Source organism: Gorilla gorilla, chromosome 22 (genome assembly GCF_029281585.2).
Source record: "Gorilla gorilla gorilla isolate KB3781 chromosome 22, NHGRI_mGorGor1-v2.1_pri, whole genome shotgun sequence".
NCBI classification, from domain to species: domain Eukaryota; kingdom Metazoa; phylum Chordata; class Mammalia; order Primates; family Hominidae; genus Gorilla; species Gorilla gorilla.
This window is the reverse complement of record NC_073246.2, coordinates 46,738,093-46,754,361: the sequence shown is the minus strand read 5'-3', so window position 1 is coordinate 46,754,361 and position 16,269 is coordinate 46,738,093. Positions and strand designations below refer to the sequence as shown.

At 59.5% G+C, this 16,269-nt stretch overlaps 1 protein-coding gene across 4 annotated transcripts in view; it reads left to right on the top strand.

The window, feature by feature from the left end:
- Positions 1-16,269, top strand: part of ITGB2 (integrin subunit beta 2) — a 45,952-nt gene that overhangs the window by 26,536 nt on the left and 3,147 nt on the right. For all 4 annotated transcript variants that reach the window (XM_063702690.1, XM_063702689.1, XM_063702691.1 and 1 more), the window contains exons 5-13: positions 1,592-1,762; positions 3,431-3,672; positions 4,689-4,844; positions 6,005-6,100; positions 10,131-10,220; positions 11,634-11,774; positions 13,177-13,364; positions 14,955-15,199; positions 15,682-15,901. In XM_063702690.1, the coding sequence (XP_063558760.1) occupies positions 1,592-1,762; positions 3,431-3,672; positions 4,689-4,844; positions 6,005-6,100; positions 10,131-10,220; positions 11,634-11,774; positions 13,177-13,364; positions 14,955-15,199; positions 15,682-15,901 (1,549 nt within the window). The remainder of the gene's footprint in view (positions 1-1,591; positions 1,763-3,430; positions 3,673-4,688; positions 4,845-6,004; positions 6,101-10,130; positions 10,221-11,633; positions 11,775-13,176; positions 13,365-14,954; positions 15,200-15,681; positions 15,902-16,269) is intronic.

Here is a 16,269-nt window from a genome sequence, read left to right as displayed (position 1 = left end):
TCAGCCACCAAAGGCCTATGTCTGTGCCCTTTGACCGCAGCACGGCCACACTGCTCGTGGGGACATGGTCTTGGCTGCCTCCTCCATGTCGCTGCAGACGCCGCACGGCCCCCAAAGCCAAACACATTTACTGTCTGGCCCTTCATAGAAAGTGCTTGGGGTCCTTGGCCCAGAGGCCAAGTGAAGCCTCTGAGGGCTGCAAGGCACAGCAGGGCGAGGGCCAGGGCCAGGAGTGCTGGGTGTGAATGTGGGTGAGTGTGTGTGTGTGTGAGTGCATGTGTGTGTGGTGTGTGTGTATGCACGGTGTGTGTGGTGTGTATGTGTTTAGCATTGTGTGTGTGGGGTGTGTGTATATGTGTGGCACGTGTGTGTATGGGTGTAAATGCATGTGTGTGGCATGTGTATATGTGTGTGGCATGCATGTGTATGTGAGTGCATGTGTGTGGTGTGTATGTGCGTGAGTGCATGTGTGTGTGTTTGGTGTGTGTATGTGTGTGCGTGCATGTGGTGTGTTTGTGTATATGAACAAGTACATGTAATATGTGTGCTTTGTGTCTGGTGTTGTGTATGAGTGTGTGGTGTGTGTGTATGCGTGCATGTGTGGTGGTTGGTGTTTGTGGTGTGTGTGCATATTTGTGGTGTGTTTGCTGTGTGTGGGTGCCATATGCGTGTATATGTGGGTGTGTGTGTGCTACGTGTGACTGTGTGTGCATGAGGTATATTTGTGTGTGAGTATTATGTGTGTGCATATATGTGGGTGTGTATGCCATGTGTGACTGTGTGTGCATGTGGTGTATTTATGTGTAGGAGTGCGTGTGTGTGTGTCTGTGTGGAGGGGCACATACCGTTTCTCCCAGGGCGTGGCAGCAGGCAGGTTGGGGGTGGAGTGGGCTCTGCACTTGTCCTGCCGCCCAGGGGGGCTGAAGGCTGGAGGGTGGGGCAGAGGGGACAGGCTTCGTCACCCTCCCTCCTTGCTCATTCATTAACATGATGTGTGTTTATGGAGAGCTGACTTGTACCAGGCACGGTTCTGGGAGCCAGGGACACAGGCTGGTTGCGGTGACACGTAAACAGACAGCAACACAACCGCACGTGTGACTGAGATGCGGGCGAGCGGAAGTCCAGGGCTGGGATGGAGAAAGGGGCCTCCTGGGGACGGCCCGCGTGGGCCTTGCTGGGAAGTGCCAGGTTCGTGTGATGCCTGTCTATGTGGCTGCTGATGAGGGCGCCCGTGGGACTGCAGGCATGGGGCCGGGTTAGGTGTGAGCCCAGGTGAGCTGCCGGCACTCTCAATGAAAGGCGTCCCCAATGTCGCTGGCGTCAACTCTAAGCACCCCAGGCGGGTTTCAGTGTCACTGCGAGGCATATGCCTGCGTCCGGGAGTCATGTCCTTCCTCTGAAACTCCAGCCTGCCTGGACGTCCTGTGTGTCTGGTCCTCAGCTCTCCTGCCAGGCGGGGAGAGGGGAGGTCAGGAGGATTTGGGGGCTGGAGGAGAGGGTGCCAGTGCACAGCCCGCTCGGGGCCACACGCCCCCAGACACCCTGTGTGAGATGTGAGGTGTGGCTCCTTTTGTTCTGTCCCCACTGGCAGGCCAGGCAGCAGCGTTCAACGTGACCTTCCGGCGGGCCAAGGGCTACCCCATCGACCTGTACTACCTGATGGACCTCTCCTACTCCATGCTTGATGACCTCAGGAATGTCAAGAAGCTGGGTGGCGACCTGCTCCGGGCCCTCAACGAGATCACCGAGTCCGGCCGCATTGGTGAGGCCCAGGCACTGCAGGACAAAACCCAGTCCTTTCCCAGGCCCCGGCCACTAAGGCCAGGCGCTGCAGGACGAGGCCCAGTCCTTTCCCAGACCCTGGCCACTCCTGCCTGTGGCCCACACACCTCCTCGCACTCAGGTCCCCAGCGTAGATCTGGGGGCCCCAGATGCAGGTCCCCCCAGGGCATCCACAGGGCTGCAGTCGGCCTGCCTCCCTGCCAGGGGCCACACCCAGTCCCTGGCTCCCCAACACTTGTAGACATTGTCCAGCCCTCCACTTCCCCTTCCGTCTTCTACTTCCTTTATTTATTTCTTGGTATGTTTAAAAGACAAAATTCTGACAGTGCCAATTATTAAACATTAAAGACCACAACACATATAGACAGCACGGCGACGGCAGCACTGAAGAAACCACACAGCAAGCTCTGCTGGGCCAAGGGCTCCGCTCTACACCAGCACTGCCTCGCCACAGAGCAAGTCTCCAGCACACGTGTGTGTCAGTCACAGCGCATGTCTTCCCCGCCAGGTGTGGCTTCTCACATCGGCACTCTGCCACCTTCCCTACATGCGGGGATGCACACACGCATGCTTACACACACACACACACACGCAAATGCATGCTCACACAAATGCACGCTCACACACAAATGCACGCTCACGCACGTGAATGCACGCTCACACACAAATGCATGTTCACACATGCAATGTACACTCACACACAAATGCATGCTCAAACGCAAATGCACACTCACACATGCGAATGCACACTCACACATGAATGTATCCTCACATGCACAAATGGATGCTCACACACAAAAGCACACTCAAACTCAAATGCACACACACGTGAATGCATGCTCACACACGTGAATGTATGCTCACACACATGCTCAAACACACAAATGCATGCTCTCACATGTGAATGTATGCTCACACATGAATGTATGCTCACACGCAAATGCATGCTCACACACGTGAATGTATGCTCACATGCACAAATGCACGCTCACACACGTGAATGCACGCTCACACACAAATGCATGCTCACACACGTGAATGCATGCTCACACTTGCATGTGCACACACATGCACACAGTCATACACACGTGCAAGACCACATGTGCACACAGACATGCTCACATGCACACTCATGATCACCCATGTATGTCTTCACTCACATGTATAAATCATACACAAACACACATGCCCACATATGTACCTGGTCACCTATGTGAACTAGGTGTGTCCATACCTGAACATGCTCACATGCATACAGGAATACGCGCACACACAGTTGTGCTACGCGTGTACACACTCATGTTTACACATGCAGATGGCTGCACACACAGATACACATACGCACCTGTTCACATGCCCACATGTATACCTGGTCACACACATACATGCAGGAACACACATGCATACACTTATGCTCACGCATGTGTGAGCATGATTGCACACTCCCAGGTTCACACACACGCCCACATACGTTCACATGCGTGCTTGCACAACGCACATGCTCACACACACTCCACATGTGCCATCTTGCTTTCTCCACTTCCCTGCTAGGAGAGAGGAAACAGGCTTGCCCTCGTGCCCCTTTGAAGCTGGCCCTCCCACCTGGGCCCAGCCTGCCACCTCTCCAGCCCCTCCATGTGCCCTGCAGGCTTCGGGTCCTTCGTGGACAAGACCGTGCTGCCGTTCGTGAACACGCACCCCGATAAGCTGCGAAACCCATGCCCCAACAAGGAGAAAGAGTGCCAGCCCCCGTTTGCCTTCAGGCACGTGCTGAAGCTGACCAACAACTCCAACCAGTTTCAGACCGAGGTTGGGAAGCAGCTGATTTCCGGAAACCTGGATGCACCCGAGGGTGGGCTGGACGCCATGATGCAGGTCGCCGCCTGCCCGGTGAGGCTGCTGCCCCTGCTTGGGTCCCCACGTTCCCCCACTGTGGGGGGCTCTGTCAGGCGCTGTTGGGGGGCAGGGGGGTACCCTGGCCGGCAGGTCGTCTAAGGGACTCCAGCCTGGGCCTGGGGAGAGCAGCTCCTCACCCTGCTGCTGCCCATGCAGGAAAGGGCAGGAGGAAGGGAGGGTGGCCACGAGGGCTCGAAAATCATGTGCTGATTTCATTGTTTGCTGTGAATTAAATTTGTGACCCTGGGCAAACCTTATGAAGCCTAAACATTTTGCGAGCGGCCAAGGGTGGAACAGGGCCGCTAGGCAGCAGGTCCCGTGGTTCCTAGGGTGGAACCACCCTCCTCCCTCCAGGCCGGGTGGGCGCTGGCTGCCCAGTGTGTGTCGCTCTCCACGTCCCGCCCACCCAGTTTGTGACTGTGAGCCTAACATAGCAGCCACAGTCCCTGGGCCATGTTGAGGCCACACGCACTGTCCTCCCCTCACAACCCACCTTAGCTCTCCTGCTTCCCTGCAGTCCCAGCGCAGACACACTGCTCACAAGTGTGAGGTCACAGCCTAGGACACGCACGGCCCCTACATGTGCCTGCCAGGGGCTGTCAGTGGTGGACTCAGGGCCTGCTGGGCCCCTCAGGCTCGTTGTCCTCCGTGTTGCACTCGTTCTGCGTGTGGCCCACGCGTCTGCGAGGGTTTTTCCCCTTGGGGATGGTTTCCTGAGGGTTTGTTCCCAGCTCTGAAGTGCAGGGACCGCAGCCATGTCTCTCTCCTTGCCTTTCCACACGTGCCTCTGCTCCCTGCGCCTCACACATGCACGGGGTGTTTGGGGGTCATTGTCTCCTCCTGGGCGTGCCGTCTGGGGGAACACAGCTGGGTCCCTGAGACCCGGGGGAGAGGGGGACCCACACCAGCCTCCGGGCCACCCCACCAGCTCTGCATCGTCTCCTCTGCTCCAGAGGGCCCAGTCTGGGAAACTGAGGCAGGTAACCCTGCCCCCCACGCCTTCTTCTCAGGAGGAAATCGGCTGGCGCAACGTCACGCGGCTGCTGGTGTTTGCCACTGATGACGGCTTCCATTTCGCGGGCGACGGGAAGCTGGGCGCCATCCTGACCCCCAACGACGGCCGCTGTCACCTGGAGGACAACTTGTACAAGAGGAGCAACGAATTCGTAAGTCCCCACCCCAGGCACCCGGGCACCGCCTGGCAGGACACCATTGACGGAGGAGACAAGGGTGAGGTCTCCACCTGACAGAGCCTCCTTCTGACCCAAGGAGCAGATTCCTGAGGAAATTTCTGGAAGCCCCAAGTGGCAGTGTGGGGTCTCCCCGGACTGGCCTCAGGCCAGGGGAGGGTGGGGTTGGTGGGGGCAGCCAGGCTGAGGCCCGGCCTCGCCCTTGTGGGACACCCAGGCCCTGTTGGTCTCCAGCCCCACTGCCCCCCGACCTGGGCTGACAGCTGCTGTGGAGGTAAAGTAACCGCCCCCAGGCTACAGCTGCACCCTGCCGTCCCCGCCTCTGACCAGGGTCCCATCCCCGAGCATCCGCCTCCTCCCCCTCCCGGCCTCCCCTGTACGTTCCCTGCTGCCCCTGAGTCCGCCTTCTCCAGTGTGGCCCCTCCCTGCCCCCATTGCCTGAGCTGGGTGAGGGGCTGCGGGGACCATGAGGAACATGCAGGGAGGGACAGAGGGGAGAAGGGGCCCAGGATGCACGGGGTTAGGATGAGCCTCTCTGTGGAGGCATCTCAATGGCTCAGAGGGGCCAGGACTTCTGGCTGGGATCAGCCGTGGGCCAAGAGGCAACCACCAGTCACAAGGGGCTTGTCCTCACTGGCCGTGGTGCGACGCTCTTGCAGCCTGACGTCGTAGGCTCTGGGTGCCGCAAAGGACTTTAGAGATACAAGACTCAGGTCCTCTGCTGGGAGCCACAGACAGGGGAGGGACGGCCCTTGGGTCCCGGAACTTGGGCAGGGAGAGCCGCACCTGACACTCATGGCCTCTGCCGAAACTGAGTGTCCCTCAGTGCGAAAGCAGGTCCACCGTGTGGGGAAGGCTGGGATTCTGCCCCCGTGGACATCCCCAGTCCCACGGTGAGACGCCTCAAATGCTGCTCATGCCTGGACTCTGAAAGCCCGAGTCTATGCACACGTTGCCCAGAGGGCGTGGCAGCTCTCTGCCCTGCACTCCTGCGTGGCAGCCTCTGCCTCTCCAGCCTTCCCCAGAGAGGGTTTGAAGCACGGGCAGGGCTGACGCTGAGCGGGGCAGACAGTGGCGGGTACCTGGAAGGCTTGTCCTGGACTCGGGGCCAACTGAGCAGGACCTCCTCTCTCCAGGACTACCCATCGGTGGGCCAGCTGGCGCACAAGCTGGCTGAAAACAACATCCAGCCCATCTTCGCGGTGACCAGTAGGATGGTGAAGACCTACGAGGTGAGTGCTGTCGGGTCCCGAGCATCCATTGGGTGGGGGCACGTTTCAGCCACAGGCCAGACCCAGCACCATTGCAGGTCTGAGCGCCACCTCCGCATGCTGGGCACGTGAGCAGCCAGCTGGCCCAGGTCACGGATCCCCCCAGGTGAGGAGCCCGAGGCTTCCCGTCGGGGACAGGACGCCTGCGTGTCGATAGGAGGAGGAATTCCTCCCCGTCCCTGAAACTCAGCTGTGTTAACAGCATGTCTTGGCATTGGTGATATTTCTGTTTCTTCCTGGAATACAACACAATTCTTTATTTTATGGAAACACACTTATTTTATGCTCACATACATTTGAACATCAACACTCTCCGTGAAGATAAAATTACACAAAAACGTTCACAAGCTTGGAGTGCGGAGTGGGATGAATTTCACGCAGGAAGCACAGCTGATAACCAGCCTCTGCTCCTAGAAGCAGAGGCCCCCCAGTGAAACACGTTCATCCTGCATTTCCGCTGCTAGTGCCGTGTGTTCAGCCTGGCCTGAGCAGGTCAGCGCGTCAAGACGCTCAGGTGCTGTCGGGGTTCCCAAGACCTTTCTCAGGATCAGTGATTTGCCGGAAGGACTTGCAGAGCTCAGGAACCAGTAAACTCACAGTTACAGTTTATTGCAGAGCAGACCCTCCTGGGTGCCAGCCGCTGCCCGAGGTGGGAGGATACAGACAAAAGTCAGCAAAGGTCAACGGTGCACAGGAGAGAAACCAGGCACCAGCTCCCAGTGTCCCCTCCCTGCGGGGGTGTGGGCGGCGCTCCATCCTCCCAGCGATGACGTGTGGCCTCATGCACAGAACATGGTCCCCAGGGAGGCTCTTGAGCCTCGGTGTCTACTGGGGGTCAGTCACAGCGGCGCGGCTGACACCCCATGGCTGACCTCAGTCTCTAGCCCTCCAGAGGTCAAGCTGAAAACTGTCCAGGGCCCCACCCCAAATCACACTCTGGGACTATCTGGTGTGACCTGAGTCCCCAGGAACAATGACACCCCCATCGGGTAGGATGTACCAAGGGCTCAGAGGCCACCTCTCAGGAGCTCAGCTGGGGTCTGCCACTCTTCGGCATGTGTGGGGTGTGGTCCGCCAGGCCTGCTGGGTGGAGCCTTGACTGCGTAACAGGGATTCGCTAGAAGGAAGGAAACACTGCACGCCCTCCTGAAAGGAGCCTCCGCCCATAGCAGCCTGCACAGTGTGTGGCCCTGAGGCCACAGGGACAGAAGGACTGAGCTGGAGGAAGGAGGTGGTTGTCATTGTACTTTACACAGCCACGTGCCCCGTTCTTCAGGGTGGACAGGGCCCTGGGTGGCTCACCTCACACCCGGCTCTGTTACGTACCACAGGACGCCCCACGCCCTTCCTTACCCCGAGCCCTCAGTTTCCTCATCTGCGAAAGGGGCAGTGGTGCCCGGCCGGCAGTGCGTCGTGGGTACTGAGCTCACCCACTCAGGGAATTCACAGAGCAGCCGCCCTAAAGGGCCCGATTATCCTCATCCGGACAGTGACCGACCTGCTGGCCATTCCAGGGCCATCACCGCCATCTTCTTCAAAATGGCACGCAGGAAACCAGGGCCCCCTCTTCCCCCTGCCCGGGGCTCTGCCCAGCTGGGCAGCCTCACAGCCCCTGCCTTGCTGCTTAGGCTGAGGAGACATACTCGGGGTTTGGGGACGGAAAGTGCCCGGGAGGGCCGCTGCTTTTGTAAAGTGCACATTTGCTGAACTACAGGGATCCATTGTCAGGCCCGTATCCCAGCTACAAGCTCAACCTCGTGGTGTGTTGGGGCCGACAGCGAGACCAGCGGTTCCTGCCATAGGTTCCCCGGGCTCTGGAGTGGGAGCAGCACCCTGCGGGAGACACGGGATGGGGGCAGGTGTCTGGGGGACCCTCCGAGTGGGCACCCAGAGCTGGTCAGGCTGCCGGGACAGTGGGTCAGTGCAGGGCAGGGCTGGGGCCGGACATCCACGGAGACCACCTGCTGGTCAGGATGTCACAGCCCTGTGTCCCATCTGTAGGTGGCCATGACAGTCCCCTCCTCACCAGCAGTAGCAGGTCCCAATCCTTTGCCATTTGTCATGGCAGCCAGACTCCGGGGGATGGTGTGGCACCAGGGCCAGGCACTGGAGGCAGGTAGAGTGCACCCCATGCCCACTGCTGAGCCTTGGGGCACACAAGCCTTCCTCAGCCTTTCCTGGTCACCTTCAGGGGTGGTCGAGGCAACAGGCAGCGAGTGTGGACACACATGCTGCGCCCCCTCCGAGTGTGTTTCTGCATCAAGCGCACAGCAGGCTCAGCAGGACAGGATGTGGGAGGGCCCAGCTCTCCCAAGACAGGGATGGCCCCAGACTGGGACGGATGGAGGCGGGCGGTGGGCAGAGGGCGCAGAGGAGGGTGGTGGCCAGGCTGTGACTGGCCCCAGGAGCTCCATGGAAGGGAGTGGGTCCATTCAGGGCAGTCATGGGAGGGTTTGGGCGGGGAGGTGACCTGACCATCTGCTCCGTGTTCCTGGAAGGTGAAATGATGCTGCAATCTTCCATGAAAGAAGCTGAGCATGTGTGAGCATGGGGGAGGCTGGCTGTGCCCCTGTGCATCTGGCCGGCCAGAACCGATGTCACCGGGCTGGTTAACACCCATGGAAACTCAGTAGAGTGCCCAGAGCCAATGGCTTCCTGGTGATTTTACTGTGATCCACCCTCGTGGGGCTACTTCCGCCTACCACCTGTGTGGTGGTAGGAATTTCCTACCTGTGTGGTGGAAATTCTGGCCAACACTGGCCACCATGCACGTCCTCCCAACCCAGTGATGTTGCCAGCTTGAAATCCACCAGGCAGGATCACTCACACCACAGGCAGGAGCACTCACACCACAGGTGGGAGCAGTCACACCACAGGTGGGAACACTCACACCACAGGCGGGAGCAGTCACACCTCAGGCGGGATCACTCACACCGCAGGCGGGAGCAGTCACACCGCAGGCGGGAGCAGTCACACCTCAGGCGGGATCACTCACACCGCAGGCAGGAACACTCATACCGCAGGCGGGAACACTCACACCACAGGCGGGAGGACTCACACAGGCAGGCCTGGACAATGCTGCAGCTCAGGGCTTTGCTTTCTTTTCTTATCCTCATGATGCAACAGTAAATTTTATTTTTATTTTATTTTATTTTATTATTCTATTCTATTCTATTCTATTCTTATTTTATTTTATTATTATTTTATTTTATTTTAGAGACAGAGTTTTGCTCTTGTTGCCCAGGCTGGAGTGCCATGGTGTGATCTCAGCTCATTGCGACCTCTGCCTCTCGGGTTCTCCTGCCTCAGTCTCCTGAGTAGCTGGGCTTACAGGTGCCCACCACCACGCCCAGCTAATTTTTGTATTTTTAGTAGAGACGGGGTTTCACCATGTTGGCCAGGCTGGTCTCAAACTCCTGACCTCAGTGATCCACCCACTTTGGCCTCCCAAAGTGCTGGGATCACAGGCGTGAGCCACCATGCCTGGCCTGGGTTTTGTTTTGGTTTGTTTTGTTTTGTTTTGAGACAAGGTCTTGCTCTGTCGCCCAGGCTGAAGTGCAGTGGTGCGATCTCAGCTCACTGCAACCTCCACCTCCTGGGTTTAAGTGATCCTCCTGCCTCAGCCTCTCGAGTATCTGGGACTACAGGCATGTGACGCCACACCACTCTAATATTTGTACTTTTTGTAGAGATGGGGTCTTCTTATGTTGCCCAGGCTGGTCCTGAACTCCTGGGCTCAGGCAATCTTCCCCCATCGGCCTCCCGAGTACTGGGATTCCAGGCGTGGCCCCTGGGCAGCTCAGGGCTTTTTACCCCCAAGAACCTCTTACCACACATCACTGACCACACACTCTGGGGACCAAGTGCAAAACTGCGTTGAGGACCGTCCCAGCCATTTTGCAGGTGCAGAAGCCCCTGGGGTGAGCCCAGTGCGTGGAGATGCCGTGGCACAGGTCCTAGCCGTGCCATGTCTGGTCTTCTTGCCCAACAGAAACTCACCGAGATCATCCCCAAGTCAGCCGTGGGGGAGCTGTCTGAGGACTCCAGCAATGTGGTCCATCTCATTAAGAATGCTTACAATGTGAGTCTCCCGCACCACTCAGCTGGGACCCATGGGGTGGCCAGCAATCTCCCCACTGCAGGTCAGCTCCTGCTGCAGGTCAGCAGGAGGGTGGTCTGGGAGGAAAGCCCCTGCCCCGTGGGCCAGCTGCAGCCTCCCAACCTGCCCTCAGGCCTCCAGGACACCCTGGCCCGGCACTTCCACGGGGAGCTCTGGGTCCTCTCTCGTTGATGTTGTGGGCGATGCTCCCTGAAACCTGAGCTCTGGACTCTTCATTCCAGACTCTTCTCTGCGGGTCTCTATGGAGAAGGGGGGTGGATAGCTCTGGTGGCAAACAGTGCAGCTGGGGCAGGAGGAGGCCACAGGAAACCCCCACAGTGGACTTGGGCCCTGGGAAGACACCCTGGGGGGTGGAATTCCTCTTGCTCTGTTCACCTGTCCTGGGCAAGCTCCAGAGAAGCCCTCAGCCCCTGAATTTCTCCCTGGTGCATGGCTCATCGAGCTGCACCCTGGGCTGCTCCCCTGGGGAGCCCATGGCCCTGGTGGGCATAGGTAGGCATAGGTGCGCACTAGGTGCCACTCAGGGCCCCAGGCACCAGAGGTCCCGACTGCTCTGGAAATCTACCCCCAGGTGAGAGATGTTCTCAGAATTCTGGCCTGGATCCTTCTAGGCCAAAGGTCCTGCTGGCTTGAGGGAGCTCAGCACGTTAGCACCTCCGACAAACGCTGGGTCATTGAATTAAACTGAAGGCCCGTGGAGGAGGTGCCATTTGCTTCTCGTAGCCTCCCGTGAGCCCCAAACCCCCAGAGCAGACCCTCCTGGGTGCCAGCCACTGCCTGAGGTGTTTCTGTCCTTACACAGAGGATGCAGGTGACGCCACTGCCCTGGCCATTCACCCGATGCCCCTATGAACCTGTCCCTCTGCCTCCTCTCAATTTCCGTCTGTCTCTCAGTCTTTGTCTCTCTTTCTCTGTCTCTCTCTGTCTCTGCCCCATCTCTGTCTGTCTCTGTCTCTGCCTCTCTCTGTTTCTCTCCATCTCTCTGTCTCTGGCTCTGGCTCTGCCCATCTCTGTCTGTCTCTGCCTCTCTCTGTTTCTCCCCATCTCTCTTATCGCTTGAACAATTTATGCAGCTCCTGCGCTGTGCTAGGTCCTGGAGACTCAAGGCTGAGGAGCAGCAGAAGCTCCCATCCCTGAGGCTCACACCCTGGCTCCATGCTAGTCCCTGTGGTCGGGCTGTCTTGGGGGCAGGACTGTGGCCCTGGCAGCCCTGCCATCCTCAGCACATCCTGCTGTGCTCTCCTCTGTGTCATTAGCTGACACTGGGGACTTGCAGGGAGAGGAGAAGTGGAGACGGGTCTAAACCACTGGGCCAGGCAGGGCCAGGACAACAGAAACACTCGCCCCCTAAGAGTAATCGCTCTCTGCCCGCAGAAACTCTCCTCCAGGGTCTTCCTGGATCACAACGCCCTCCCCGACACCCTGAAAGTCACCTATGACTCCTTCTGCAGCAATGGAGTGACGCACAGGAACCAGCCCAGAGGTGACTGTGATGGCGTGCAGATCAATGTCCCGGTGAGCCTGGCCACAAGGGTCCCCATCCCAGCTTGCTAAGGGGCTCTGGGGACAGCCAGAAGGAGCCAGGGTCCCCATCCCAGCACTCTGATGGGGGCAGGGAGGGGCACACAGGCATCAGAGGCTGTCTGGGAGCAGGCAGCATCCACTGGCAGGTCCCTGTTTCTTTCCTTCACCTCCTCTCTGCCGAGGCCAGACGCTTTCCTTGTGAAGCTGATGTCAGGAACGTCAGTGAGAGGATGCCGGGAGGGTGCTTCACACACGCCTTGGCCCAAGAATCCTACTCATCAACCTGGAGCCCCAAATCCCTGGGTCAGGTCACTGCAGACTGAGGGATGGAGTGATGGCTGCACCCCTTGGGGGCAGATGCCAGATGCACTCCCTGGGTCAGGCCAGTGTAGACTGAGGGACAGAGTGATGGCTGCACCCCCTGGGGGCAGACGCCGGACACACAGAACAGGCACAAACGGCAAACCTGGGTAGGGTTAGTTGTCATGATTTTCTGCGTGTTTCATTCTTGTTTTTTTGACAGAAACATTAAGGCATGGGCCACACAGGTGGTTAGGAATGGACACTGAGTTCCTTCCCTAATCTTTCAGGTTTAAGTTTATTATCCAATCATTTGTTGTTGTTTTTTTGTTTTTTGTTTTTTGTTTTTTGTTTTGCTAGCTGTGAAATAATATTCAGTAAGACACTTGCTTTCATTGCATTTTCTTAATATGACTTTGGAATTCCTTCAAACATGTTTCTTCGTAAATGCTGCCTGTGGATTTTTTTTTTTTTTTTTTTTTTTTGAGATGGAGTTTCGCTCTGTCGCCCAGGCTGGAGTGCACTGGCGCGATCTCGGCTCACTACAATCCAAGTGATTCTCCTGACTCAGCCTCCTGAGTAGCTGGGACTACAGGCGTGTGCCATCACGCTCGGCTAATTTTTGTATTTTTAGTAGAGACAGACTTTTGCCATGTTGGCCAGGCTGGTCTCGAACTCTTGACCTCAGATGATCCACCCGCCTCGGCCTCCCACAGTGCTGGGATTACAGGCGTGAGCCGCGGCGCCCGGCCGTCCCATGGATTCTCACCAGAACGTTTCCCTCATGTTGGGTGGTCCGAGTGGGAGTGTGCTCAGCTTATCCTGATTTGCTGTCTGCATGTCACATGTCTCTGCTGATGTGTGGCTGGGGAGATCCTGGTGCTGGCCAGCGCGGGAGTGCGGGCAGAGCACCTCCTTGCCGGCTGACTTTGGCTCTTGGATCTGAGCATCAGCTCTTCCTGCTCCTGGTCACCCCTTCCTCCCCACGCTGAACCCCCCAGGACCCCTGCAGAGGCCAGGAGGTGAGGGTTGGGAGGCGGGCTGCCACCCTGGCCGCCGAGGGTCCCCACCTGAGCCCAGCACTGCCCTGCAGATCACCTTCCAGGTGAAGGTCACGGCCACAGAGTGCATCCAGGAGCAGTCGTTTGTCATCCGGGCGCTGGGCTTCACGGACATAGTGACCGTGCAGGTCCTTCCCCAGTGCGAGTGCCGGTGCCGGGACCAGAGCAGAGACCGCAGCCTCTGCCATGGCAAGGGCTTCTTGGAGTGCGGCATCTGCAGGTGAGGCGGGCGCAGGTCCCTGTTGAACCATCCCTAAGCCCCACCCCACAGGGCAGGTGTCTGCAGGTGAGGTGGGTGCAGGTGGCTCCATCCCTTCCCCCACCCCACGGAGCAGGCATCCTGGGGGCCCCCTTCTGCAGGAGGTGGGGAGATTTGGGATTGGAACCCAGAACCCCTCGGCAAGCCCTCACCCGTGCTCCTGAGCCAGGGCACCAGCAATGCCAGCCTGTACTCTACACTCTCTGGCCATGGAGGACCCAAGGCAGGGGACTTGTGGGCAGGAGGACCCCCTCACCAGAGGATGGAGGCCCATCTCAGGGGCACAAGGAGTCCCTGCTGGGCGTGCCCATGGCCTTGAGTGGGTCACTTTCTCTGCCCGACCTTCCTTGACCCTAGGAGCTGGCTTCTCTCTGACCTTGGGGACCCAAGGCCATCAGGCTGGCAGCCCTGGGGCATGGGTGGCTAGAGAGCCTCCTGGGACAGGTGATGGCTTCTGGGAGCCTGGGCCCCATAGGCCACCTCTCGGGCGTGCACACCCCCTGCCAGGCGTGGGCACCCCACCTCAGGGAGAAGTGGGGGACAGGTGGACCCAGTGGGGAGGTTCACATGGCACTCAGCCAGGCGGCCTGCCCGGGGGCTGGATGGCTGTCCACCTTTCCTTGCTTGCCTGGCCAGAGCTGCTAGGCTGACCTCCCAGGACTCTGCCCCCTTTGCTCTGGTCACCTCCTCCCCTGTCCTGACCGCGGTGCCAATCCACGTCCTGGTGGCAGTGCCCTTCCTCACCTTCAGGTCCCTGCTGCCCCCAGCCTCCTCCCATATCTCAGGACAATGATGGTCTCTGTGGTCTTGGTGGTCTCTGTTGCTGTCCCCGTGCCTCAGTGGCCACCCCGCCCACTGTCCTGGGTGTGCAGCCCTGGGGTGGCCTCTTCACGGGACTGTAGGGGTGACTCAGTCGGAACACTTGGCAGGTGTCGCGGGGTGCCCTGCCACAGGTACTCAGACACTCGGTCCTGCAGCTTCCTCCTCTGGGGAGCAGGAGAGCCCGTGGCAGTGCCGTCTCTGAGGATGCCTCAGGGTGTGTGTGGCTCCTGCCTGCCAGCGGCTTGATGCCAGCTTCCACATCTGTAAAAACCCCTTGTCCCTGCATTCGCCCACAACCTGGCCTGTCAGTGCACGAACGCAGGAGGGAGGGCGGGGCTGTGGCAGGTGGCAGTGCCGAGACCCCCCTGGCCACCATGTGGGGCACACAGGAGCAGACACCAGCCACTCACAGAGCACTGGTATCGCAGCACAGGCCATGTGCATGGCTGCAACACAGCTCCACAGTGAGCCTGCCGAGCCACTGCATGTGCAGGCCAAGGCGAGGTGTCTGCTTTCCCCTCGGGACATCCTGGGGAGGGAACGCAGGGCCCCTGCACGTTTTGAGCACATTTAGTCCGTGGCAGGTGCTCAGTAGGCCTCGAGGAAAGCACAGACAATGTGCCATAGGGGTGTTCTCCACCAAGGGCAAGGGGCCTGGAGGACAGGGCGGCTGTCCCTTGTCCCACATCACTGGGGGGAGCCTGACCTTGGGGCCCCTCCTGTCCCCAGGTGTGACACTGGCTACATTGGGAAAAACTGTGAGTGCCAGACACAGGGCCGGAGCAGCCAGGAGCTGGAAGGAAGCTGCCGGAAGGACAACAACTCCATCATCTGCTCAGGGCTGGGGGACTGTGTCTGCGGGCAGTGCCTGTGCCACACCAGTGACGTCCCCGGCAAGGAGATATACGGGCAGTACTGCGAGTGTGACACCATCAACTGTGAGCGCTACAACGGCCAGGTCTGCGGTGGCCCGGGTGAGCCCGTGGGTCCCTGCTGGACAACAGCCGTCCTGCGGCACAGACTTGGTGTTGGGGGGTGCGTTCTGGACCATTCAACGAGTGGAACAGAAAGGGGGGATCCTGAGGATAGACAGTGCAAGTCTCGCCCAGCCACCGGGCGTCAGCAGGAACTTGGATGACCCTGCACCCCGCCCTGCCTCAGTTTCTGTGTCCATGAGGACAAGGTGTCCTTGTGGGGAGGGCCCACAGGAGGAACGGTCACAGCCCTATTGAGGTCCCATTCACAGCAGGGCAGGGGAGGTCCAGACTGGCCAGGAGGCGGCCACGTGGCTGGCGGGGGCAGAAAGGCCTGGCTGGTGGCCCCATGCCTTTTGCTCAGGAACATCCCCCAGGCTGGAGGAGGCAGGCGGGCCGGAGGGAGCAACCGCAGTGGGGTTTCGGGCGGGTCTCGGTTCCCAGGCCAAGCAGGAGCTTAGCCGTGCTGCCCCGTCTTCCAGGGAGGGGGCTCTGCTTCTGCGGGAAGTGCCACTGCCGCCCGGGCTTTGACGGTTCAGCGTGCCAGTGCGAGAGGACCACCGAGGGCTGCCTGAACCCGCGGCGTGTTGAGTGCAGTGGCCGTGGCCGGTGCCGCTGCAACGTATGTGAGTGCCATTCAGGCTACCAGCTGCCTCTGTGCCAGGAGTGCCCCGGCTGCCCCTCACCCTGTGGCAAGTACATGTGAGTGCAGGCAGAGCAGGCAGGGCGGGCAGGGATCCCCACTCCCTGGCCACCTACCCAGCAGCCGGGCTCACTCGGGGACCCCAGTGAGCACCTCTGCACCGCGGGGTTCTCTGCGGGTGCATCTGGACTGAGGGGCCCTCAGCGGCCGCCGTGCCCCTGTGCCCCTCCTCCCTCCCGTGCGCACCTGCCGCGGGCCCTGGGATCAGGCTTCCAGTTCACCCGCTGCACCCGCATCTGCCCCACTTGGGCCCCCTCCTTGGCCTGAGGGCCCCCCAACCCCACCTGCCCCCCCTGGTGGACACACACCCAAGCCCGAGCCCCCGTTGCCGGAGCCCCCGCACACCCTGGCACCGATGCTCACACCT